At 33.8% G+C, this 25,775-nt stretch overlaps 2 protein-coding genes and 1 long non-coding RNA gene across 5 annotated transcripts; 1 reads left to right on the forward strand and 2 right to left on the reverse strand.

The window, feature by feature from the left end:
* Positions 1–909: 909 nt before the first annotated feature.
* On the forward strand, positions 910–4,217 carry LOC129946655 (uncharacterized). Its single transcript, XM_056056910.1, has 2 exons — positions 910–1,083; positions 1,199–4,217. The coding sequence occupies exon 2, from the start codon at positions 1,204–1,206 to the stop codon at positions 3,340–3,342; it is 2,139 nt and encodes a 712-aa protein (XP_055912885.1). The 5' UTR covers positions 910–1,083; positions 1,199–1,203; the 3' UTR covers positions 3,343–4,217.
* Positions 4,218–10,170: 5,953 nt separating this feature from the next.
* LOC129945822 (purine nucleoside phosphorylase) lies at positions 10,171–23,323 on the reverse strand. 3 transcript variants are annotated; one of them, XM_056055752.1, is made up of 3 exons: positions 23,034–23,322; positions 11,630–11,704; positions 10,171–11,188 (listed from the first exon to the last, which is right to left on the reverse strand). In XM_056055752.1, the coding sequence occupies exons 1-3, from the start codon at positions 23,141–23,143 to the stop codon at positions 10,321–10,323; spliced, it is 1,053 nt and encodes a 350-aa protein (XP_055911727.1). In that variant the 5' UTR covers positions 23,144–23,322; the 3' UTR covers positions 10,171–10,320. The 3 variants fall into 3 exon arrangements, with proteins under 3 accessions (XP_055911727.1, XP_055911728.1, XP_055911729.1); XM_056055753.1 differs by lacking the exon at positions 23,034–23,322 and adding an exon at positions 22,442–22,551; XM_056055754.1 differs by lacking the exon at positions 11,630–11,704 and having other exon boundaries at positions 23,034–23,323.
* LOC129945823 (uncharacterized) lies at positions 11,739–15,079 on the reverse strand. Its single transcript, XR_008781518.1, has 2 exons — positions 14,131–15,079; positions 11,739–14,079 (listed from the first exon to the last, which is right to left on the reverse strand). It is a non-coding gene; the product is annotated as an uncharacterized LOC129945823 (long non-coding RNA).
* Positions 23,324–25,775: the final 2,452 nt, after the last annotated feature.

Genomic DNA, 25,775 nt, shown 5'->3' on the forward strand with positions numbered 1-25,775 from the left:
AAATTTGACATATCAATCTGAATGAACTTACTTGTGAAAATGTCCAAATTTGGGCCAAAATAAGTTTATCTTTGATACTAATGATATCTTTTTTTTAGTGATAAAGCCCATTTTTGATTAATAAAGAAAACTACAGTATGATAATTCTCAAATGTATGTTGAGAAAACACCGTCGATTGTTCCGTACTTCCTTAAAATCGATACTGGCAGAACGTTACGGTCAATGGTGAATCCTTTAGATCCATGATTATTGACATTTTCTTTCATCAATTAAACAACCATCATGTCCGGAATCTTAAGTTGCAAAACGACGCTGAAATATGCCAGACAGCTCGCACCACAAATTATTTATTGACGGAAACATTTGGTAACCGCATCGTTTTCGTTACGAACCCGTGAATTGACCTCAAATCGTGTGATTTAACGCTATCTCTTGAATCTTTTCTGTAGGGATATGTGAAGTCGTTTTTCTAGGCTGTGCCGACAAATCCAAAATGATTAACCACTTGAAAAACAAAATTTGCCGATATACGGCCAGATACTGGATTCCTGATCAGACTTCATCCAATCCAGTTATAGTGGACATATGTGAGAAATCATATTTAAATTACATTATCCTTTGCAGTAAAAAACATTTGATGCCAATTTATGAAAATCATCTTTCTTTTATTCCATTTAAAATTTTTATACTCCAAAAAATACTAAAAGGAAACATTTTTGTAAAAGACACCCATTTTATAACAAATTCATGTTCTTCTCACGTTCAAACTTAAAGTTGCTACAAACTCTGTTCCACTCAACTCTCACAAGAAATGTAAATCATACTGCAGTATAAACTTAGCCTTATGTACTAACTACCATCTTATTTTTTCCAGTTCTTAAAATTTGACAGCTTTCAAAATTCTATTTTCCTTGAAATGTCATTTGGGTTTCCTTGAAAAAAGTTGTGTATTTTTTCGGCTTTGAGAGAAAATTTCTGCGTAAAAATTGAGATTTAAACAAATAAAATTAGATTTTTTAACTTTTGGTATGCACTAAAAAATGTTGACTTACAAGTGCATGTTTACACGTTTTCAATTTAAGGTAATCCACAATCTAAAAACCACTTCCGAGCGAAGAAAACTCAAAGCTACTCAACTCTCAAGTTTATTGATTTTTCTACTACGAGTGTTTTTTGTTTTTCTATTTTTATTTTCAGTTAAAATGCTCAGCAGTGATTCACAGCAGGGCATATACGCGCCATTAAGTCAAGTAATGTCCGATTCTGATAGTGAAGAAGAAATACACAATTCAAGTCGACACACTCGTCGCCAGCAACAAAACCAAAGTCAAAACCAACAACAGCAGCAGCAATATCACCACCAGAATCACAACAGTTTTCAATCCCAGCAGCAACAACAACGCCAATCAAGACAAAGAAGCAACCAAAGGCAGCAACAAGGCTTCCACACTCGCAGCAACTTGCAGTACCATCAGAAGTACCCGAACGGACATCAGATGCATCACAGCAGCAGCATGTCCCTGCAGAACTCCTTCCGTAGTGTCATGGACGGGGGGAGCAACTTCACGAGTTTCAACAGCGATGGCGAAGAGCGCCATCAAACCGACGCTGATAATGTTGCGATTCTAGGGCCTCCCGAAACGAAGGACGAACCCATGACCACAACGCGGAAGTGCTGTTTCATCGGCTCGATTCTGCTCTGTGTCCTCACAGTCGTCATCTTCCTCTGGGTCATCCCATGCAGCGAAGAAGGAACGTGTCCAGCACCGCCGGACCGCATCAAGACACACAATTGGCTGAACAACTACACCAAGATCGAGCTCAAGGGTGTGATCAATGTCGTCGATGGATTGAGGAACTGGGAGAAGAACCTGATCTTCCTCTACCGAGGTGACGCCTTCTTCCCCGAGTTTGAACCATCCAACACCAAGCGGAATGGAATCATTTCGCTCATAGGGAGTTCCGGGGCGATTGCTTGGTTCGATGAAATGGTGGACGAACCCATCACAATTGACTGCACCTTGATTGACATCGACAAGAACGGCAAACCGGACTGTTTGGTCATCGATCAATTTGGGGAATTGGGAGTCATCAACCCGATCTCTGGACAATGGCACTGGAAGTTCAGAGTACGATCTAAGACGAAAGTCGATGCTCTCGATTTCCCTGTGATCCTTCCTGATTTGGATGGCGATGGAGTCTATGAGATTCTCTTAGCCACAACATCTCCGATTCTGCATTACGACTCGAAGCCAAAGAACTTCATAACGCCCCACGAAAACTTCCACGGTGATGCTCCCTCGGGGGCTAGGAATCTCCTGAGAATTCTTTCGGGACGAATTGGCAAACCAATAGGCGATGGTTACAAAGTCCACGACTGCGATATCCTGAGGAAGTTCCAATTGGAGAAGAAGCATATTATCACTTTCAATTGCGTTCGCAATAGCACCGAAGTTCAGCGGTCCAAATCGCTAACGGAGCTCTTCTCGCTGGTCACCAATCGTTCGATAAAAAGTGAGAAGCTTACTCCAGCTCTGAAGATCTCCCAACACCGTCACTATGGCCAGCGCAAGGAGACCGAAGCTCAAAGAAACATTTATTCCCTCAGTGGTCGGGAGTTGATCGTAGAGAATCGTGGAAAATGCCCCGACGACTGCAATGTCTCCTTCATTCTGAGCGAGGAACGGAATGGCAGAGTGAATGTTGTCCGGAACTTCACCAATCCCGGAATGTACGGCATGGTTCCGGCTCAGTGGCACTTCAAGAACAGCAAGTCAAAGATGTCCGGCTTTGTGATGAAATTCTGGAAGTGGAAGAACGACTCTGCTGCGCTCGGTCGCCGCAAGAAGCGCGAACAATCAAAGAAAGAAGAAGAAGCTGATTTCCCCACCAGCGAGTTCAATATATTCGATCATTTGGTCCAGAAACGCAACACCTACACGATCCCCGAGAAGATCGCCCGTGTCGAGCGGAGCACTGCCAACATCACCAGCAGTACCCTCCTGCTGAACAACTACAAGCGTCAACTGATCACCGAGACCGTCGTTCTTGTCATATTCATTGGATCCGACACGAGGATTGAGAACACCAGCCAAAGTGACATCATCCAATTCTGCAGCACCGAACTGGACGAAGTCGTTTGCCAACCCGACTTGAACAACCAAGAAAATTCTCTTCTCATTGCCGATTTGGATCAAGACGGATCACAAGAGCTGGTCTCGTACTACTCGACGTTCAAGAAGGAAGATCAATCAAAAGACTGGAAATTGGTGACCTACGTGCAGTTGCTGCGTTTGGAATCAGAACTGCCGGGTTTCTATGTAGAGGGAAAGCGTTATTAGGATTACAAAGAGGAAAAGGAGAGCTTTTCGTTAGAAACAAAATATTCAATCACACCAAAAACACTCACTCGTAGAATCTAGAAAAACAAAACTGCACCTTTAATAAATCGAAAAAACGAAGCACTGCTGGTTTTTTAAAACTCCTTTTTTGAAATACATAAGTTTCTAAGTTGCTTGAAAAATATCTAAGTCGATGGAAAATGGATGCTTTGGGAAGCGAAGCGTCCATTCCTCTTTTATCAATGTATCTCGCCTTATATTATTTATTTAATTTATTTATTGTTTAAATTTAAGAAACAAAACAAAAAAGAAATTGTCAAAAGACTTTTTTCAAGGTCTTTTCAAGATTAAACAAAACTCAGCTAAAGAGACAAGTGAGAGAAACCAAGAGTGGATGTGCAATAGGAAATTAAAGAAGAATTAAGTTATCTGGTTTCTTGTCTCTTTGGCTAGGAGTTTCAAGTTACAACAACTTCTATTACGTATTCCGGAACAATTTACACTTCTTTTGAATGTCTTATTTTCGGTTTGTTGTTGTTGTTATTTGGCAAAAAAAAAACATTTTTATGAACAAAATATAGTTATTTAAAATATTTAGAAAAACAAAAATATGCCACCAATTTTTTTACTCATAAAATATTTAAATTAAATTTAATAATAAAAAAAATGAAATAGAAAAAATTAAAACATAATTTCATAATTAGATTAATAAAAATAAAAAAAATAGTCTAAATTATTTGGACGGTTATTTAAGTAGGATAAAATTATACAAAACCAAAAGAACAAGAAATAGAATAATGCTATTATACCAAAGTATCTTTCAACGATCAAATAAAATAGAATTCTAGTCATTGGAAATTATAATTAGAACAAAACGTTGTTTTTCATTTTTTCGAATGTAGTTAATACGCTGCCATTATATCAATCAATCTCACGGGTATCGACCAGTTAAGTTGAAATGGACGATGAATAAAAAATAATTCTGCATGCGAGAGGATCAGATTTCGAACAGAATCATACATTCGATATTGCCAACGACATGTTAGCAATTGATAATACGGTCGAATTACTTCAGGTTCACTTGGTAGTCCTTCCGTTCTTGATTTGTTTGTGTCAAATTTTCAATGTCTTATAACCTAACCAACTAGTTTCCAAGCTCTTAGCTCTGATCATAATCCTGTTGTTCGATTTGAAAATAGCAACAATGTAAAACTCATTAGAGAGAGTAAAAAAAAACACTTGCTTTCGAAATAATTTTTCAATCATCTGTCAAACTCACAAATTTCAATAAAAACTAGAAATTATTTGATAACCTAACAAAGCACACGCGTTGTTTTAATTTTCTTCTAATTATAATTTTCTCGAACCAGCATTTGTTTAAAAACAAATTAAAGATTATCATATCATTATACACCTGTTTTTTTGTGACCTTTTATGGTCGGGTGAAAAAAATGTGCAATACTTTCAAGATTTAAAAAAAGCAAACTGGTTTTGCTTTAGAAGAAAAATCAATAGGAAAATCCAATGTTATCCTACACAGCTCGAAAATTTTAACTGTAAAGATGATGTGGATGTTCTGATTCATGACTTTACAGAAAACATTAGCTCTGCAATAGATAAAAGTGTGCCTAAAAGAGTAAAGAGAGAAACTTTAAATACAAAATTACCATCTAAACATACTAGAAATAATAAAATTGAAAAATCTTCATTACAGAAACTGGCAACGTTATCGTCAACCCTTCTCTGGAAGAATGGTTTCTCATTTTAGTAAGATTTCAAATGAGCTTATGAAACATAGCAACCATGAATAGGATAAAAAGCTTAGTCCTCTAGATAAAAACGATAAACCATTTTGTAATATCATTAAAATCGTTAAAAATCAAAATAGAACTCTTCCATTTCTAAAGGACTCGACGTCAATATACTTCACCGACCACAATGAAAAGGCTGAAGAAATTGCAAGGAATTTTTAAAAAAACCATTTGGTTTCACAAAGCTTAGGTGACAGGGACACAAAAACAAATGATCTCGTCAAAGTCCAAATTCAAAATGCAAATGCTCTAAACGTGACAACACCATTAAATGCTTTTGTTAACGAAGAAAACATTACGAGTGTTATTAAAAACCTTGATACACTGAAAGCCGAAGGTTTAGATGGTATAAAAAATGTTTATTTGAAAAACCTACCGAAGAACGGAATTAGGTACTTAACATTTATAATCAATTCATGTCTTAAACTTCAATATTTTCCTAATGTTTGGAAAAAGACAAAAGTTGTGCCTATTTTGAAAGCTGGTAAACCTTCAGATATTTATCTAAGCTACAGACCCATTAGTTTACTAAGCATAAGTAAAATATATGTACAAGTCGTAAAAGATCAAATTTCGAAATTTGTTTCAAATTTAAATCTACTTCCTGACGAGCAATTTTGTTTTAGAAGTTTTCACAGCACATCCCATCAAATACAAAGAATTTGTAACCACGTTAAAGAACATCGTTTACATGGACAGTCAACAGGAATGATAGTGTTAGATATAGAAAAAGCTTTCGATTCTGTATACTTACTTACTATACTTACTTACTTACTTAAGGTGGCGCTACAGTTCGGGCGGACCTGGGCATCAACCAACATGCGTCTCCAGCTAGCTCGGTTTCGCACGCCAAGTTGGTTGAGGTCTTCACCCACCTGCGTGCGCCACCTGAGTCGCGGTCTTCCTCTACTGCACCGTCCTTCAGAATTGGATTCGAAGACCTTCCGGGCTGGAGCGCTGATGTCCATTGGCTCTACATGACCCAGCCATCTATGCCGTTGGCCTTTAATTCTGTTAACTAGGTCAGTGTCGCTAAACAGCCTGTACAGTTCATCGTCATATCTTCTCCTCCATTCTCCATTTATGCGCACGGGATCAAAAATCACCCGAAGAATTTTTCTCTCGAAGCATCCTAAGACGTTCTCATCTTTCTTTGACAGGGTCCAGGCCTCGGCGCCATAAATGAGACAAGATGGTGATTTTAGATGCTCGAGAGAGGACTTTACTTCTCAATTGCCGATGTCGTTGTCTGTGTTAATAGTGATGCCTAGGTAGACAAAGTCCTTAACTACCTCTAAGTTATAGCTGTCCATGGTGACGTTTTGTCCAAGACGTCGGTTTTCAGTGTCCTTTTTTGATGACAGCATAAACTTGGTCTTGCCCTCATTGACCTCTAAACCCTTCTTCTTCGCTTCCGTCTCAATGCTCAAAAACGCTCCACTGACGTCACGCTTTGATCTTTCAATTATGTCAATATCATCTGCGTATCCGAGTAATAGGATGGACCTTGTGAAGATTGTGTCTCTAATCAAATGTATCGGTGAGATCTTTTCCGACTTTGATAGAGCAGCGTGCATTTTCCATCATCATCGGAGGAAGAAGCTGATTTTGATTTAATGAAACTTTATGAAGTTTGGCAGTCTTTCTTTAACTCTTCAGTAAAGTAGTGTTTTCGTGTTTTTGCATTTCTGATGTAATTTTTGAGCGCCGCTAAGTAAGCGATTTGTGAAGTTATGGTGAATAAATTTGTGGTAGCACTTTGCCTTTTGTTTAGTAAATTAAAGTCAGTTTTGTGAAAATATAAGTTATTAAAAAAAAATAAAAACACTTTTTAATCCCAATCAGGGCACTTTCGACTTTTGCAATAAGGGCATATTTGACAAAGTGTATAATTCGCAGTGTGACAACGGTAATGGACTCCATTGGCATAGGTTTAATCTATAATAAGTGTTTTTTTCTAACATATTATAGGTCTTAGCAGCAAAAGGTTAGCGTAGTGTTGCAAAGGCAGCATCATCAGAGCGTGGGTGTTTGGTAACAATGGTGGGCAAAATTAATGCCACTATAAATCGTTTGCCACCAGCATACGCGTGCGCTTCTGTGACAGATTTTCATTTTAAATGGTTGCTTTCCTGGGTCACTAATTTTGAATTCGAAATCTGGATGGATGATTTCCGAATTCTTAACGACTTCAGCCATTGGATATATCTATATTCGGGCCTTTCAAACGGTTCTGTGGGAAGGCATTTAATGGTTTTCTAAGCTCTAATCATGGAAAGCAAATATAAATTTACAATTCCCTTCAAAAAATATATTAAATGGCTTTCAAGCAACTGGGGTCAATCCCTTCAAATCCTAGATTTTCGGAGAAGATACACTTTTAGTACACATTGCCAGATGATGATAATTTAGTCCCAAGAATATAATACAACTATAATGAATATATCGAGCCCTTCCCGCTAATTTATCGTACGCGACAAAATAAATTTTATGGTAAACGACAAAAGCTTAGCTTAAATAATTTTACAATACCTTTGATACTAAATTTTGAAAACCAATTACTCAAAGGTTTTTCTTGTCATAATCTTTTATTACACAAGTTTTAGCTTCTAGGGAACTATTTAAAATATAAACTATTTTTTGAAAATTCTAGGTACAAAACGCGGTGCACAGTGGCCCCTTTTGACTTTTTTGGTTGTAAAAATCATATTTTCTAAACGAATAAAGATATTGCTTAAATTTTTTTTATATCTTGAAATTTGTGTTAAAATTAGAAGTTTTAACAAAGGTGATAAACATAGCGGTATTTTAATATTCAATCTTCAAAATCAATTTTTTAAGTAATTTAAGTGAATTGAAACAGTAGAGCAAAAAGAAAAAGGACCAATTCGAGTGAAAATGTGCGAAAAAAAGTATTTTTTTTTTAATTTTAAAGCATTTTTTTTTATTTTCCAGTATTCAAGAATACATAATGTATTTTGGTGATATATCAAACATTAAACAGTGTAAAAAGAAATAAAGACAAAACCAATTAATATATAAACACTAAATTTCTTGAAAACTATCATCTAAGTCCTGGGAAATGTGTAATAAACTCATTTCTGGAGAGTATCGTTCTATCAGATCTTGCCTTAAGGAAGAAATAAGTAGATCCGAAGAGGTTGAGAGCATGTTAAATAGGTCCACATTCTTCCTAATCCTTGAAAGTTTACACGTATTCTGATATCCTTATTTTTGCATTCCTGGGTTTCTTCTGACAGTCCTCCAAGTGTGATTGATATTCAATGATATTTTGACTATGAACCAAAATTTTGTGTAGAGTAGGTGTGAGTAGTTTTTCAGGATACTTTTGTTTTAAAAAGCTCTGCCGTTTTCTAAGTATACTCCCAAATTTAACTGCATTCACTACTTCTCTGCAATTCAAAACGTTCAATATTACTTTGAGCCTCATTATAACTTCTTAATTCACTCCAGTTATTCGAGCGGTTGCATCTGACTGTTCAAAAAATCTTCTTGCTGTGTTTCCGTAATTAGTGTTTCTAAACCCTTGCTTTGGTTTATTCACATCAAGGATAAGTTCATCGCGAAAATGCCTTTCGATCTCCTGTTTTCTTCTTTTTCCACCTCCTTAGTCCCAATCGAATCATCAGTACCTTCTCCTGCTTGTCGAATAGTATAAGCAAGCTTCAAAATAAATACCATGCACCTCAATTGATTCATCTTTATTGAAGTTCTTTTGTGTCCTTGTCCTTTTGTCCGGTATTGATATGCAGAGAAAAGGAAAGCCATTCTGCATTCTTTTTGACGTTACTTCTCGATCTTTTAGCTGCTATCCATTTTCTTTCAAGGTTGTAATAAAATTGTTTTAATATCTGTTATATCTTTGGCCTGCTCTATAAGGCACACAAATAACCCAACTTGAATAATTATTAAAATATTTGTGAACCCAGTGAACTAAAAACTTTTGCACTATAGACCCACTCGAAAAATGACTATTGCAAGCAGTTTTGCATAAACGGGCGGTGTTGTGCGGTGTTTGAACATTACAATGACTTGTAACTACAAAGGGCGGTAAGGCATTCGGGTAGTACGGCTAAAGAACGGTGTTTGGTGTTTAATTAATAATTGACAAGGACATTGATAACTGAACAAAAAATATTTAAAAAAAGACATTATGTTGTTTGTCTAAATCATTTACCTATCTGTTGTTTTCAACTCTGATTCTTCATTATTTCAAAAAGTTACTGCAAGAATGGATTTCTTGCTTCAAGAAAAGTTACATCACAATGATTTAGTTGTCTAACTGCCAATTTTGTATTTTAGTATTATTTCGTCAATTTTTGTAAAAATGTGTTTAGTTAATTTTTCAACAACTTGCATTCGGTGCTCGAGGTAGGAAACTTGGATTATTAATTTGGCCAACATCATAAAGAAATCACTCAAAATTTAGAACTACCTGTTTTAATGCATGGTCTGATGCATATAATTACTGGAAAAATTATTGAATAAAATTTTCCAAAAAAAAATCATTAATTTATTGGGAAACATAATTTTAAAATTTTTGATCAAATATTATTTAGACAATATTACAGTTTGTTCAGAATAAACACATTATTTAAATCGAATCATTAGTTTTTTTAGAGAAATTTTTAATGTAAAATAACGGTTTCTGCAGCAATACAGAAATATATATTTTTTTGTATTTTAAAAAAGCCAATTTAAGAAATACGAAAAAAAAGGTTCATTTTAATTTATCGGGCGGTTTTTGAGAAAATTCTAATTTTCGATTTTTAACCAACAATTTATATTTGGGACTACTTGTTGACCAGTGTAGGAAAATACAAATATTCGTAAAACAAAAACAATTTTTTTTGAACCAATGCTGTGCATGTTTATTATATCCCTAAAACTACATTAGTTAGTGTTTTTTTCTTTGTATACAATTTGTTTGTTAAATAAATAATATTATATCAAATTGAGATAAAATAATCTTAAAAGATTGCATATTTTGTATATGTTTATGAATAATTCCTATTCTACTAATTCTAAGTTACTAGAAGACTAAAAACTTAAAAGTTAGTTACAATTTCTACAAACAACGAAAGTACGAAACTCGTATAGCGCAATAATATTTTCAAACACTCGTAAAAGTCTACGAATTTTGTTTTCATTCATTTTGATTGTTTAGATCTTCTCCGATGGCCTTGACCATGCGACATACAACTTCTCCACAGGTATTCTGACGTTTCTTTCCGACCATCACGACTTCCTCGTGGTTCGCTTCATCATCGCTGCTATTGTAGTCAGTGGCGCATTTGTTGGTGATCAAACTGAAGGCGAATACGGTCATATCACAGTGACGTGCGGTAATAACTTCATGAACTGTGGACATGCCCACAGCATCAACTCCCATGGTCCGAAGCATCTTCAATTCAGCTACCGATTCGTAGTTGGGTCCTCCCAGACAAGTGTAGACTCCTTCGTGGACATCGTTTTGTACGCCCATTTCTTTGACGATTTTACGAGCTTTCTTAACAAGCCTCGAGTCGTAGGCATTGGTCATGGGTGGAAAACGGGGTCCGAATCGAGGATCATTTGGTCCCTGGAGAGGATTGTTCCCGGCGAATCCCATGATGTTGATATGGTCCCTCACGATCATGAGGTCACCGACTTTGAATTTTGGATTAAGGCCTCCGGCAGCATTTGTGGCAATGAGATAGCTTACACCCATGAGTTTCATGACACGAACTGGCATTGAGCATTTGGCCAGAGGGTATCCTTCGTAGAAGTGGAAACGACCTTGCATGCACACCACAGGCAAGCCTTCCAAATAGCCAAAGACCAGGCGTCCAACATGTCCCTCCACAGTGGACAATGGGAAATTAGGAATGTTCTCATATTCGAAGGCACATGTATCGACGAGGTGATCAGCCAGAGAGTTTAGTCCTGATCCACAGATGATTCCGATTTTGGGACAGATGTCAGTGCGAGCTTTGAGGTAATCGGCAATTTCTTGAATAATCTCATAGGAGTAGCTAAAAAGAAAAAAAGAATAAAAATTCATAAGTATCAAGAAAATGAACTTGGAACTTGGTTTGGATAGAAGAAGCAAATAGGTTAAGGAAAAAATGATATTTTTTAATGATGATGATATGAAAATGATGTTAGGAATTTTGTTAACCCGTTGTTAACGTCGATTAAATACAGAATTAATCAAGCAGTACGATTGTTAATATTTAACAATGCCTAGAGGAAGTTATTAATATTTTTTTTAAAGACGCTATTCAAAAACTAATTTTTTTTAAAGTAGAAAGATCTCTGCAATGTCCGAAAAAATCCCATTCGGGAGAAGGACCTATTTACAACTCGAGATCTTGTTCAAGAAGACGAAAAATAAGTATGATTTATAGACCATGATGTGAACTTACAATGCGGGTGATTTTATGATCTTATTTGGTTTGATAAATTTTACTAACTTTTCTTCGTTTAAAACGAGTAGAGTTTGGTCGACGGGTGAAATTGGCTGTTGTTGTTGTTGTTGGGCTTCTTGTCTGTAATTATAAAAATTAAGGTGCTTTTTAAAAAAAAAAAAAATAAAATTCAAATAATTTAGAAAATAAATATTAGATTTATAGCCAATTAGAAGCCAAGTTTTGTGTTTACAGTGCAAATGTCAATTTTGACATTTCTCTCATTTTAAGGACGTCAAAAAGTCACAAAGGATTTTGTATCGGCATAATTAACTTTATGGATTTAAAACCAATACTATACGGAGACTCCATTTATAGCGAATTCACGGTTTATCAAATTTGACTTGATAGTTTACACATGAGATTTTCCATTGGTAAAATAAATCAATTTTTTTTAAATAAAATCGGTTTTGTTGCATTTAAATGAGAAATGTAAATTTAATAATTTTTGCTTTAAAATTCAATGTTAACTTATACATTATAAGACGAGTGGAACCCCCCCCCCCCGCATTTTCCCGCACCAATGCCAATATTAATTGTATCTGTCATTGTGACGGATGTGGTCAGGTTGGGGGTTGTGCCGTCGGGGTGACTTCCTGGCCACGTAAAAAATACTAAATAACTAAATTCGCCAACATAAGCTTAATATGCGCACATGCCCCAATAGAGGAGAAAGATGAAGACACCAAAGACATATTCTTCGAGCTCTTGGACAAGACATATGAGCAGTTCCCTGGCTTTGACATTAATATTGTCTTAAGAGATTTTAATGCCAAGCTAGGAAGAGAAGACATCTTTAGTGGCATAATCGGGAGATACAGCCTGCACGGCATCACCTCCGATAACGGATTCAGGCTGATCGATTTTGCTGTGGGGCGAGAAGTTCTGGTAGTTACTACGCAGTTCACACATCTCAATATCGGACATGGAAATCTCCTGATCAATCAACCGTCAACCAGTTTGACCACATCGACGCATGACACTTCTCCAGTATACAGGATATCCAAACATTCCGGGGGGCCAACATTGACTCGAACCACTACCTCGTCGTAGCCAAGGTACGGCTACGGATATTCCGATCCAAGCCAAAACAAGGAAGTACTGTGACAAATTTCGACGTTAAACGTCTAAAGTCGCAAGAGTCTGCCATGTCCTTTTCCGATCGAGTTTCTAATAACCTCTTAAGCAGTCCTATGCTTACTGCATTAAGCATTGAAAATCAGTGGCAACATTGCCTTGCAGCCATCAGAGATGCCGCCTCTGAAGTGCAAGTTTTCACACGGCCACCACAGCGAAACCCTTGGTTTGACGACGAATGCCGGCAAGCGCACCCAGCGAAACAGAACCAGAGCTGCTCACGAGCTCTACGAGCAGAAGAGGAGAGAGGAACACCGGCTTCTAAGATGGAAAAAAAGAGAGCATGGTCGAGGAGATAGAGGGGTGTTACAACAGGAATGAGGTTCGTAAATTTTACCAAAACTTAAAAAAAACCTCCCAAGGGTACCAGCCACGAACCGAAGCCTGTAAAGACGATCAGGGAACATCGTAGTAGAACCGCAGTCGATGTTGAGAATATGGAAAGACCACTTCTCCAAATTATATAACGGCGATGACGAACCGAATTCCGCTGTAAAGGAGATAGAACCACTCAACCGATAGATAGACGCAGATCAACCGACCTTGACGAAGGGACGATAGCTATATCTAAACTTAAATCAAACAAAGCTGCTGTAACTGACGGCATCGCTGCCAAACTATTCAAAGGCGATTACTTGGTATTGACTATGCACCAATTCATCTGCAAAATATGGTCGGAAGAAAGGATGCTCTATTAGTGGAATCTGAGCATAGTGTGTCCGATACATAAGAAAGAAGACCATCTGAACCATACATCTGAAGCCATTCGGCGCTGATAGGTCCTTGTCAGGGTCGCTTCAGGAAATTCTACTATCGACCAAATATTCACACAACTTCAGATCTTGGAAAAATCCAGGAGCTTCAAATCGATACCAACCATCTCTTTATCGATTTTAAAGCTGCGTGTGCTGTCATCCGTAGGGAAGAGCAATGTCAAGTTTTGGCATCCCTGTCAAACTTATTCGTTTGTGCAGAATGACAATGGAGAATGCACGCTGCTCTATCAAAGTCGGAAAAGATCTCACCGATGCATTTGATGCCAAAAAAGGTTTTAGACAAGGCGATGCACTGTCATGCGCCTTTCAACATCGTTCCTAAAAGTATTGTGCAAAACTCAACCGTCAACACTATATACACAATCTTGCAAAGGTCCTTCCAACTACTCGGATACGCAGATGATATTGAAATAATTGGAAGATCAAAGCGTGATGTCAGTGAAGCGTTTACGAGCATTGCAACGGAAGCGGAGAAGGTGGGTTGTGTGTTCAATGAGGGCAAGACCAAGAATGTGCTGTCATCAAAAAAAGACCTGCTGTCATCTATAAGACACTCATCATCCCGGTTCTCATTTATGGCGCTGAGGCCTGGACCCTGTCAAAGAAAGATGAGAACGTCTTAGAATGCTTCGAGAGAAAAATTATTCGGGTGATTTTTGTCCCGTACGCATAGATGGAGAATGGAAGAGAAGATATAACGACGAACTGTACTACTGACACTGAACACATTTCCAATAAAATCTAGATCTGCAAATTTGCTTTTAGATCAAAAATAAATCAATTTATTTTACCCCAGGGGAAATTTGTGTTTTGACAGATCTAGATCAAAAATTAATTGATTTGCTTTACAAATGAGTCTATAAAAATGAGCTTGACTATCAAATTAAGTTTACTTCTGTCAAATGTAAAAAAAACCAATCGATTTTCAACCGTGTGTTCCATTGGACACGAATAAAGTCAACATGAGTTTAATTTTTAAATCCAAATTTACCAATGGAAACCCTAACAATTGGAATGCCCAAGTGAATTGTAGAAAGTAAATAATACTTTCAAATTAATTGTATATAAAATAAATTGTTACGTAGAACCTGAACCAACCCACCCCTCATTGTAATTCTTGGGAGATCATGTTTCATGTAACATCAGATCAGTAACTTTTGCTGAAAGCATATCAATATGCTCGTAAAGTAAAAATGGTGAAATGTATGCAACTTTTCTAACATCTAATATAATCAATGTCTGCGTCACAGTGTAGATCGCATAACATGTCACAAGATAGATAAATGAAATTGGAAGTGTAATTATTATTGTGTGGATCTTTCTTAATCAATATACAGCGTGTGAGAATGTTATAAATTAGAGTAATTTTGTTTTAAATTTATGAATTGTACATATTATATGTATTTGTGTTTTAAACTGACAAGAGTTTTAATAATTCAAGCAACACTTTTTATTTACTAAACCACTGACAAAATTCGTCTGGCAATATGATCTGCGTTTTATTAATCTAGACTTTCGATCTGGATCAAATTTGCATGAATGTAAATGATCATTTACATGTAAAACAGAAAGAAATGCATGCTCTAATTTTCTGACGAACACATTCCTTTATAAAGCAGATTTAAAATGATTCATTGGATGTACAAGTCATTTTTTTAATGCTCAATGGAACACGATTTAGATTGATTTTTTTTTTGTTACTTTTATATTGGTCTAGCTGTCAAAAATGTTTTTTTTTTTTTAAATTTGTTTCGGACTGATTGATGCACCGAAGAAAATGAGCCTGTCAACTACATATATATTAATAAAGTACTTCCATTCGTAAAAATCAATCTGACAGAAAAGAGATTTAAATCAAAAATGAATGAATTTATTTAACCAATGAAAAACAATTGCCGGAAGTTGAAGTTGTCAGAAGTAAAATGTGACAAATCTCTAAAAAGTAGATCCTACAACTGTCAAAAGCAACTAATAATGTAATGAAACTGCTTTCGAATGATATGAACAATCTTTATGTGTCAGTTAAGTGAAGTACTTTTACATGAGTTATTTAGAAGGTTAAACTGAACTCAAATTTTCTTCTAGAAACGAAGTAAATTGTATCAAAACTGTTAGAATGTGCTGTCAGTTTCGAGATACTTGAATAAATGTTAGTCATTTAATATCCAAACAGTAGATAAGCTAAATAAGAAATAAACAAAAACATTGAGACCCAATAAAACGTTATAAGCTTAAATTTACAAAGGGGCTGGTCTTTTTATCAAAATATTTATTGATGCTATTCTTGATAGTTGATAAAAATGACCACTCTGTGGAATATTTCGTTCATTAAGATTAATTAAAACTTCTAAATTGCCCATATTTCAAATGTAGGCACCTATACAATAAAATTTTTGCCACTTGAACTTCAAATGCATTTAAATTGTTTTATTAAAATATTACCTAGAAACTGAACGTGAGATAAATAAAATTTGTTTATTTTAGTCATATGGAAGTATCAAAACGGTTGAAATTTTTAAATTTTGTAACACCTGGGGCGATGGTGGTGGTATCTTTTTAGAGATAGGAACTCGGTGTGAATAACATGGTTATTAAAATATCGTAGGAAATGTGACACATATCCTGTGTAGCACTTATTGACACATTCGTATCGAAATTTAGTTTATATGCATATAATATCAAGTTCAGTTAAATTGATTTTCGGTTTTTGGAAGGTTTAGATTCAGAGACCATTTGATGCAGCTTACTTCATTGCCTCTTGCACGAGACAACGTCCATCTGAAAAAATATGTATTTCGAGCTAAGCTCTTAGGCCCAGTACTAGTATTTCTGTGGAGACTTAGTTTAAACTTGGTTTGAGAAATAAAAGGAAATTTGTTGGCACTAATTCTAATAAAAGACAATGTTTAGTGAAAACCCTCAACCAGTAATATCAGGGATGAAGGGGCTTACAATTTTATGCCAAATCCAGATGTCAAAGTTCGAAGGCATTCTTAATGGCAAGATTTAATGTTTGAGAATTTGTCAATTCCTCGCAAGAGGCACAGTTAATTCGTATAATAACTGTTAGGTGAAATAGGAAGAAAGTTGAACCCAGGCCTCTGAAATGACAGTTCTAACCAAATTTATTGAGGTAACACCTTTCATATTGCTTGACGGCAAAGTTATTCTCATGTTAATCAAATCGTAATTTAACAAATGCTATTTCAAAATTAATCTATCATCTCAGGTTTTTGAGACATAACTTTTTAAAATTTGAACAAAACGAATGTAAGGGGTATTTTTTTCTCAAAGATGGTGACAGCTGTCAGCTGTCAGCTTAGATTGATTATTTTATAATTAATAGACTTCCTCCTCGACAAAGTTAACAAATCGTGCAAATTTATTGCCAAAATAATGATTCGATTCGCCAGCTGCATTAAATTGAAGCTGTGCCCGTCCACCTTATGGAAGATTTTGCAGCAAGATCTTGGTTTTTGCGCATACAAAATGAAATTCGTAAGCCGAATGAACATCAATCGCATAGCACGTTCGGTAATTGAGCCCAAAACGAGACGGCCACCGATCCCGTTATTCCAATAGAAAATGTTGTTTGGAGAAGAGGTTGAATATATACGTTAGTAAGTACAATTGTCGTTTATGTCATAAGCTAAGAACGACTTGGCCAGAATTATTTTTAAGAACTAATGGCAAACCATTGATGCTAGAACGGTTTTCATCGGAAAAAAAGAAAAACGGTTTGACAGTAATTTATAAAATAAACATACTAATTTGAATTTTTAAAGATTAAGCAGCGTTTAAAAATTCTAGGTTTCTCAAAACTTCATACAGAGTCAAATGCAGACTTATAGCTAATGAACATTTTCCGAAGCTTAGTATGATACTTAATTGATTCACACGAAATCTAGAAGACAAAGATTTTACTTTGCAAATTCATCATACAACATATTTTTTTCGAACTATGATGTGTTTTACCTTAGCTCTAAAAATACCGTTTTCGGTCGTTTTCAAAAGTGTTAATTTGTGTGTGTGGCAGAGTTAAAACTTAATTTTGCTGACCAGTGTTATTAGTATGTTGATACTTGAGTACAATAACTTCTATATACTTGAAATTTCTAAGCACCAAGTATCGCGCCTTTCAATTCCTTTTATACATGCAAGCCTTTGGTACTTTAAGTTATGTTCAAGGTTACAAAAAAAGGAATTCTAATACAAAAGGAATTTAAAGGCAGAAGTAAGTGCAAGTCTCGGTACTTAATAATTTCAAGTACAATTACCGGTACTTGAATTTTACTTTAGTCAATACTACGTTTTTAGTTAAAAATCTTTTTTTTAAAGATGAGACATTGATTAATCACAAATTAAAAATTGAAGCTTAATAAAATTAAATCGACTTTTTTTCATGATCCGTCACAACAGGTCTGCTAGAATTACTTTATTCAACGTTCGACAAGTGCCTATGACTATGATCAATATAAATTATTAAAATCCTGATATTTTCCACAAAATCCACAATTTCAACACTTACTCACATCTGATCTGAATCAGATTGAGTTAAAAAAAGTATGGAAAATGACCGAAAAAAGAAGATAAGGGATACGGTAACTTTTTCCATCACAATTTTGTATATGAATTTGTTGTCAAGTTATGAATTTATTATCTTAATACATTCTTAATTGAAAATGAAATTGATATATCAATTAATTTATGCGAGGAAGTGGTGCTAGATGAGTGCACTATGTGTGTTTCTGAAAATAAATTGACACACGAGATCATATTCGTATATAAGTTTGAATCAATTAACTTTAATAGATTGTTATTAAATTTCAGTGATATACAACTATAAAACAACAAAGTTATTTTTAATTGTTTTTATGCTGTGTTTTTTTAGCGAAAAAAAGCTATTAATTAATAATTTCCATGGCGTTTCTTTTGAATTTAAAAAAATAAACATTTATAGAAAAAAAGTAATTGTATTTGAAATAGATCTTTTATGTGACCCCAAATTGATAAGAATTAAACCATAAACATTCATATTGTTTGTTTCTTCTCAAAAAGCATAATAAAATTATCAGAAAAATATAACTTTAGCAATATTCATTAATAATATGAGAAATAAATACGAGTACTAAGAAGATTTCTTCTTTCAAAAGGTGGTTCCAGAAAATTTATATTTTGTTTGTTTTCTGACGCAATCATTGAAGAGTCGACAGAATTTTGAAATCTCCGGCTGTTATTTTGCGTCAATATAATAATTTAAAGAAATGTTTTGATTTAACAAATTCGGGGAAGTCAGTTAGTTTTTCCTTATCACTACATATAAAATTCAGTTTATTTAAAATTGAAAATAGAAAAAACAAATTTATAGACGCAAATTAAAAAGTAAAACAAAATCTTGCCTTAAAGTTATTTTATTTCATACTTTAATTAACATCACAACGTCAACTGTCACTAAGACTAATTTTTTTCATTTTTATATTGAAACCAGTGATATAAATTTCACATTTATATTTCACATTTATATCACGGAAGTCTTGAAAAATGATTTAATGGACTTGAGGAGATAAAGATAAAGTGTTTTATCTTTAATTGTATTCCAAAAATCAGTTTTTGAATCAAATTTGTTATTCTTTCTTTGTTAATTTGAATTGCGCACTCAGTTCAAAATATGTATATATTTTTTTGTAAATTGTTTTGTATGTGAATTTTTAGAAAATTTCTGTCATTAAAGAAAAATCCTGGTTGAACTCCACTGGACAAAATTGTTTTGACATAAATCTCTCATTGAAACTGTATAAAATTGAAACACAAATCAGTGGAACGAATTGTTTCACTTTTGACGGAATAGAATCAGCTGTTAGGGAAAATGGATGTCTGTCAGACACAGAAAAATGCATTTTGAAGGAAATAGTATATTTAAACTTTATTTCATAAAGAAATTCTTTGAGTTATTTTCAATTAATTAGTAAAATATTTGTCCAGATTGATTTAAATGATAACTATTGATTTGTTAAATTGAGGGTTTCAATTCAGAAGTTGTCACGTTTGAAGCTGTCATCCTTCAATTTTTGACAATTAGAAACAAGGGAAAGCTTTCGGCTAGTTTATATTTCTAAAGCGGTCCCTAGACTATCAATATTATTGTGCAATTTTTGATATTGTACAATATTATTGAGAGTCTATTGCTCATATTGAAGGGTTGTGCAATATATTGTACGAAATCAAAATCGTTTTGATATTTATTGTGCAACCAAATTTATTGTATAGTCTGTGGATGTGTTTGCGCAATATTTTGTAATTTGTTTTGAATTTTCGTAGTGAAAACATCTCCCTGAATTAAATGTCAAAATGGCAAACAATAATAATAAAAAAGAGGAACGCAAATTCATAGTGGAATTAATAAATTTTGATGAGTAAACACGTTTCGTTTTTTGTACCAGTCCTTCATCCATCTGCGTTTGCTTTTTTTCTTTTTTTTTAATGAAATAGCAAGAGCAATTTCCACACAACAATAATCCGTATCATCGAGCATGATGTTGAAGCACAAATAAAGAACTCTCAAATGATTTATTGTGCGAAATATTGTTTAGTGTGGGGTACCAGTCAATAATATTGTGCAATATATTGTTCAATAATATTGATAGTCTAGGGACCGCTTAAGAACTTAGAGATTTCTTACTTATGCTGTCAGAAATCCGAGAGAAGAATTTGTATGATTCGATGTGTCAAGAATTCTCTTTGAAATAGTGAATTGTGTTTGTTTTTCATTCTCCTGCTCTATCAATCTGATTCAGGAAATTCTCAGAAATCAGAATTGGATACATTTTGATTGTTAGCTGTTTTGGATCAGCTGTTTTTTTATCATGTAAAACACATACAAAAAAGGTATCCGGATACTACATCTATCGTATATTGAAGGCAACCATTGAAATCGTTAAAGTTCAATGGCTGCGTTAAATCTCGTGTTAGATAGAGTATCATTGATAGGTGGATTTTAAGATACCTTGTTGAACGAGTTGGATAGCTGTATTGAGATAGCTGTCAAAAAATACAAACAAGTTTCAGCTCTTCACAAAAAGCAGAGAAACATTTAAGATTCGAAGTCAAAATTGTTGTAAGATAAAACATTTAATAGATAATTCAACTGATTCGTCGGACGATGATGAATTGATAGGTGCATAACAATTTAATAAATAAGGGATTACCTTAATCTTAAACTTTTCTCTTAGCTCAATTGGAATTCTATACAATTAATAATTTACTTGCGAAATCTCCGGTTCTAATAGATTGACATTAAACAGAAAACTATCCTAACAGAAACAAGGACTATTATGAAGTGACAATACCTACATAAATAGAGTTTTGAAGAATTTCTAAAATTCAAAAGCAAATAAGTTCTTCATCGTCTATAAAACTTCAACTAACTTTTTGTATCTTTTTGTTTATCAACAAATACAAAAAGCTTAAATCAATTTGCATGCTTCTTGAAATACACCCATGTGTTGAATCAGCTGTTCTTTCAGATAACTACATACCCCGAAAATTCATGGATACGTTTAGATTCCTTTTTTGACATCTCAGCTGTTTTTGATCAGCTGTTATTTTACACGTAAAACACTAACAAAAAGGTATCCGGATACCCTATCTGTCTGATATTTAACGCAGCCAATAAAAAACATGTGAATATTGTTATTTTGTTTAGCTGTCATTTTTGACATTTGACAAGTAAAAAGTAAAAACTACGCAATTTCTATTCAAAAAAGAGAGCAATACACAATTAAAAAAGACATTAAAACCATTAAAATTTACAGTAAAAGTTGGTAATATTTTGCTATTTTGGCAGCTTTGGTGAAAGTTTGGAAGTTAAAATTCACAGAAAGAACAGTTTCCGAGCAGTGGTATTTCTTCGAATTTTCCACCATTTTCTTTGGGGACCCGTAAAACATTAAGGCGATACCAATGCTTCACAATAGATTCAAGACCATAAAACTGGAATTCATGAAGCTAACAAGGACATAAATCCCCAAATGGAGAAATTAAATAAATTAGGTGGCGCAACAGTCCATGAAGAACCAGGGCTTAGTGACTTACAACTCTCAACCATTTCTGTGTGCGGGTAATTATGTCAGAGATGGAAGGGACCTACAGTTTATGAGTCGAACCCAAAAGGCTATTTTTAAGAAAGCACTTTTCATGACAAGAATTAGTCTTGGAAGATTTGTCAATTCCTCGCAAGAGGCAGTACCCGTGAAAAAAAGTTAGGTTAGTTAGACCCCTTGCATTATAGTCCAACGCACTAACCATCACGGTACGGGTACTAATGTAGAACGGGATTAAAAAATAATCTGCTTTTACTGTAGCTAGGGCGGCTGATAATATTAATGGCATTTAAAACCTTAATCTTTAGAATTAAATAAACATCCATTGATTTCTTTAAAAGCAATACTTGATTTTTGGTAATATCAAAAATCTCTCATTTGAAAACTGTTAAATTTTCTTATTAATAACAGCACTGGGATATTTTAAAATTTGGTCAATGCATTTTGGAGCGAATGAATAAAACAAGAATTACTCCTCTTAGAATTCTCCTACAAAAAAGTTTTATCTTGAAACACGATCGATTCAAAACCACTTTTAAAATGGCAGAATTATTTTGCAACACTTAATCAATATTTAAAAAGAATATGTCTATTTTCAAAGTACAATTTGCTTTCACTCAAACCATTGCCAAAATTTGGCCTGAATTCACTGTAGTATTTTTTAACTGATATTTTTAAAACATAAAATTCCTTCGAAGATCACCTCTTAAAACACTAAAATTAATTTTAATATTTAGAAATATTTAATATTTAGAAAAAACACTAAAAACAAGAAATCAAGCCTATGAACTTGAAAACTATATTACCGTTTTTCTAGACGAATAACATTTTTCACAACACTCTGATCTTTTTCCATTTTCCGAAAGGAATTAAATCGTTCGAAAGTTTAAAAAACAACTGGCAAAAGAATAAAACCTTTTCAATTAGAACTTATTTCTCAAAACATTGAATGACTACAATAATAATTTGATATCAAATATTACATAGATTCTATTAATTGCACATTTATTATTATTGCGAAAAAGAACAACTTGCACTTTAAGTAAGCTAAACGCGTGACTCCCTTCTTATTTCATGAAATAGTTTATAGTTTATACCTAGACACAAATAGGGCACATTCTTGTCTTCTCTTTTATTCCATTTGTTTAAGTTTTATTCTATCGACAATTCCTTATTTTTATTGTTTTATTTGAGTAGGTAAGTAAATTATTACAAGTTCAAATAGATATAAGAACGAAAAACATGAAAGAAATTTTGTTGACTAAGAAATATAAACAATCCATTTTGCCGAGGTGAAACATTATTAACAACAAAAAAAAAAATGTATAAAACTACAATTAATTTCACAACTAATTAAATTTTTTTCAATTCATTGTTTTTTTTTTAATATTTACTTACAATGCATTTTCGGTTGCAGTATATGTTCCGCTGGAGTTGCCATTTCCTGTGGCGCCATTAGTTGCTTTCTTTGCAGTTATAACGCCGTTTCCGTTTGAGTATCCAGTCATTTTGATTATTTTTTAATTTTTTTTTTATTAAAGTAGAACGAATAAAAAAATTATTTTGAATGATGTTAAAAAATAAAATTGATTTCTATTTGCGCAGAGCGAGCGATCTCTTATTCTGGAAGAAGATTTTTGTTCGATGTGAACTTCTTAAAGTTTGGTTTGAAACTGTTGCCTCAACTTGTATCTCGAGAGATATTTATAATGTTGCAAGTTGTTTTTGTTGCTGTATCAATCTATCTATTTATTTATATACTCGTAGACATAATTTTAAGGGGAAGGGAATAGTATAGAAGTCACACAGCTGATTGTTGTTTTTGTTGACATCTTCAATATTCATAGCATCCCAGAGATACATATTTGTATATAAACATATGTATACATAGAGAGTACTTTTTGTATATACATAGATGTTTGGAATTTTATAGAATCGCCTGTTTATGGTGATTGATAAGCGAATTTGTTATGGTTTAGATTGTGATTATAGCAAAATAATAAAGGATAGGGCCGCATTAAGCAATAGCAATAGATGAGGTCTTGAGGCGACATACAGAAATTTTATTTTATTAATGATAAGTTATTTAATTTATTTAAACTAATATCTCAATTGACAATGACTTTTAACTTCTGTAAAAGTCCAATAAAATACATTCTAGGAAATTCGCATCCCTTCCAAAACTTTGGTGCAAAACATTTTAAGAGGGTAAAATACCGACTTATTAAAACAAACATTGTTTTTTTAATAATTGAAAAGGAATTTATATTTTCACAAAATGATATGACACAATACAATTCTCTATAAAATGGTACATAAAGAAATATGTTCGTCAATAAGTGCTTAAATTAAAGTTATTTTTTTCGTCAAGATGGGGTTGTGAAACTTGGACTTTGTTATTTATTAATCAGCTAAGAACAGCTAAGCAGAGTTCTTTTAAATTTTACATACACGACTAATTGTGAAAAAAAAATTTAAATTAAACTAATCAAATAATTTAAACATTATATTCAAAGGATTCAAAATTAGTTCGACAATTTGGAATTATACAATCGGTTAAATAGCTTAGGTTTTTTAAGGGGGTATTCTGGTCCAGAGACATGAATTTTAGGTAATTTTTGAAGTGCTGTAGAAAAAAAAAAAGCAACAATTTTATAATCAATTTTTGTATACTTTATTTATTCACATTAGAAGCATAAAAAAAAAAGTAAAAAAATAATCAAAATTCCGTTAGTTATCAGCTGATGGAGTGGTGCGTCTCGAAAATTTGGTGCGTGACCATACCCACGATTTTAACTCTCCTAGAAATCAGAAATCAAAAACTAAAAAAGATTATTAATCTACAATAATGTCGCAATGTCTGGAACTACGGAAAAGTTACAAACATTTTTTTTAACAAAATGGCGACTGCCTAAAAAAAAATGTATCACTCTTTTGAACATTCTTCCATTTGTTAAAAATAGTAAAAATGAAAATTGGGGGATGTCCGTAGTTCCGGACGTAGACAAGTCCCTAAAGAAGACTCTCTTAAAATTTCAAGTAAATCGGTTCGGCAGAACCTGAGAAATCGTGGGTATCAGATTCAAAAAGACAGTTCTGAGAAAAACGCGTTTAAAGTACCCCATTATGTCTTTTGTTCTATTAGTAGCAGCCCAACCGATTTGGATGGCTGCTCAGCAAAATACTTATTTCTCCGAAAATAATTTGAATTTGGGAAAATCCTCTCGTAGACATATTCTTAAATAGTTAAACTATGAAAATATGACAAAAAAAAATCGTTTTTTTTAATTTCTAGACCAGAATATCCCCTTAAAAAATATTAAAGTTAATAAGAGACAGAAGGTAACGAGAGTCAAAATTTCTGTTCTTAAGACTCAGTATTTAAAAAGGGTTTAGTCTGTGCTGATAAGGTAGAAGATCGGAAGAATTAGCACAACCTAACCCCCTTAGCCCAAATTACAGGAAATTTGTTTGCATCAGTTCTAGTGTAGATTTGTGACAAGCATAATTTGATGCCCAAAAAAACAGTAGATCACTGCACTTTTTCACAAGCCCGAGAGATTGAAACAGTTATGAATATATTAGCGCCGTGGGCATAATTGACGCAGTTAGAGTTTTTCAACAGAGACAGTAAATAGTTTATATATAATATTAAGAGAATAGGGCCTAAATGAGTACCTTGTGGAATTCCGGAGTAAACTTTGAATTTCTTTGATTTCCAAATACTGAAAAGTACAAAGTATGATCTATCCAATAAATAAGATTAAAGTCGAAGAACGAAATGTTCACTAAAACCCAGATAACTAATTTAACAAGTAAAACTCGAAGTTCGAATTTGTGAAAAGCCTTACTGAATCCAGTTAAAATACGGTACTATTATTTTTCATTATAAAAATGACGAAAAGACGCTCCTTTTAAAACCGTGCTTATTTGGAACGATGAAAGATTTAACCAAAACATAGTGATTTACAAATAATAGAGTTAAAGAGTTTAGAACTAACATATAACCAAAGTTTGGATCTATTGAGTCAGTTTTATCACGGCTTAAAATATCACAGTTTATAGTATCACAGCGTTTCACCATTCAAGGAACTTTGAAAGCAGTTTGGAAAAAGTTAAATTATAACCCGTGGATCGTGA

The sequence above is a fragment of the Eupeodes corollae genome, chromosome 2, assembly GCF_945859685.1.
Source record: "Eupeodes corollae chromosome 2, idEupCoro1.1, whole genome shotgun sequence".
NCBI classification, from domain to species: domain Eukaryota; kingdom Metazoa; phylum Arthropoda; class Insecta; order Diptera; family Syrphidae; genus Eupeodes; species Eupeodes corollae.

Coding starts and splice junctions, on each gene's coding strand:
- LOC129946655 (XM_056056910.1), top strand. CDS start 1,204: ATGCTCAGCAGTGATTCACAGCAGGGCATATACGCGCCATTAAGTCAA.
- LOC129945822 (XM_056055752.1), bottom strand. CDS start 23,143: ATGACTGGATACTCAAACGGAAACGGCGTTATAACTGCAAAGAAAGCA. Junction 11,705..23,033: donor ACTGCAACCGAAAATGCATT/GTAAGTAAATAT, acceptor TTATAATTACAG/ACAAGAAGCCCAACAACAAC. Junction 11,189..11,629: donor CTCGTTTTAAACGAAGAAAA/GTTAGTAAAATT, acceptor TTTTCTTTTTAG/CTACTCCTATGAGATTATTC.